Source organism: Achroia grisella, unplaced genomic scaffold (genome assembly GCF_030625045.1).
Source record: "Achroia grisella isolate CSIRO2021 unplaced genomic scaffold, CSIRO_AGI_Agris_v1 utg4717, whole genome shotgun sequence".
NCBI lineage: Eukaryota > Metazoa > Arthropoda > Insecta > Lepidoptera > Pyralidae > Achroia > Achroia grisella.
Window position 1 is genome coordinate 1 of NW_026712877.1, and position 1,375 is coordinate 1,375.

The 1,375-nt window shown below is 48.0% G+C and overlaps 1 protein-coding gene across 1 annotated transcript; it reads right to left on the reverse strand.

Annotated features, from left to right (window-relative positions):
* Positions 1-479: 479 nt before the first annotated feature.
* Positions 480-1,067, reverse strand: LOC131845414 (uncharacterized). Its single transcript, XM_059194478.1, has one exon. It carries the CDS (start codon positions 1,065-1,067, stop codon positions 480-482), a length of 588 nt encoding a protein of 195 aa, XP_059050461.1.
* Positions 1,068-1,375: the final 308 nt, after the last annotated feature.

The window sequence follows — 1,375 nt, forward strand, 5'->3', positions numbered from 1 at the left end:
ATAACAAAACGAAAAACAAAATAACAAAACGAAAAGCAAAATAAAAACGTTGGTGGTTTGGATGACTATGGTATGGATATGATGATGATGGTATGAGAGTGATGATGATGGAGGTATGGGAATGTTGGTGATGATATGGGTGATTATGTCTGATTAAAATGTTTGAGGTTGTGAATGATGTATGATATGTGTGATGTGAAAGTGTCGATGGTTGATTGATGTTTGATGATGGATGGAAGATGGAATGGTTCTGAGACCCGAACCATGCTACAGGCCGTCTCATGGTCGAGCCTCGTGGGACCAAACCTCGGACACTCCTTGACGAGATGCTCCATAGTTTGCGGAGCATCATCGTTGCAAGGGCATTTGTCGTCCGAGGTGATCCCGAACCGTTTGAGGTATGATTTGCAGTATGAATGACCGGTGAGAAGCTGGGTGAAATGAAAGTTTGGAGGGAAGGCTTGTATCACAAGCAGCAGCTAAGCGTAATTGCTGCACCACTGCTTGGTATACTGGCAATTGTCTGTCGTGTCGTATAAGTCCTCTAGTTCGGCTTTACTTAACCGCATGAAGTGATGTTTTATGTAGCTGAGGGGGAATTTGGAGAATGAAGGGGATGAATGGGAGTTGGCTGCTGATTTGGCCGCGAGGTCGGCCTCCTCATTGCCAGATATCCCGATGTGTGATCTAATCCAAATGAATGAAATGTTGATGTTGTGATGTTTGGCTAGATGGAGTGATTTAAAAATGTTGTTACAAAGATGGTTGGTGCTGTTATGATTGGACAGTTCCATCAGCGATGACTTGCTGTCCGTGAGGATGATTGCGGGTGACAGTTTTTTCGTGATGATGAGTTGGCATGCTTGATCGATGGCGGCCATCTCCGCTTGAAACACCGAGCAGACATCATGCAGTTTGAGCTTCTTGCTCAGAACTGTAGAGCCGCTCGGGTTCCGGATGACGACCGCTGCACCGACCTTCCCGTGATGCTTACTACCATCGGTGTAGCAAGTGAATGAGGTGGGGTCGAGAATGTGGGTGAGTTCCTCGGCAGAGTCGGCTTCCATGAAGGAGATTCCCCTTCTCTGCCTAGGATGTAGGAGATCGGATGGTGGAGTGGGTGAATCGAGTGGAATGTCATGTGGCAGAATTCCGGCTACTGCGCACCCGAGCAAGCTCGGCCTGCGCAGCCGCCCGAACTCTGCCACATATGGGATGAAGACCGGTCAGAACGATAGCCGCGGGTGTGCTGATCGTCCTGAACCCTCTGATGATGGTGATAGCGAATGATCGTTGCAATGAGGTGAGTTTGTATTGGCAGAGTTTGAATTTGAGCGCTGAGCTCCAAATTCCGGAAGCATAACAGATGATGGGT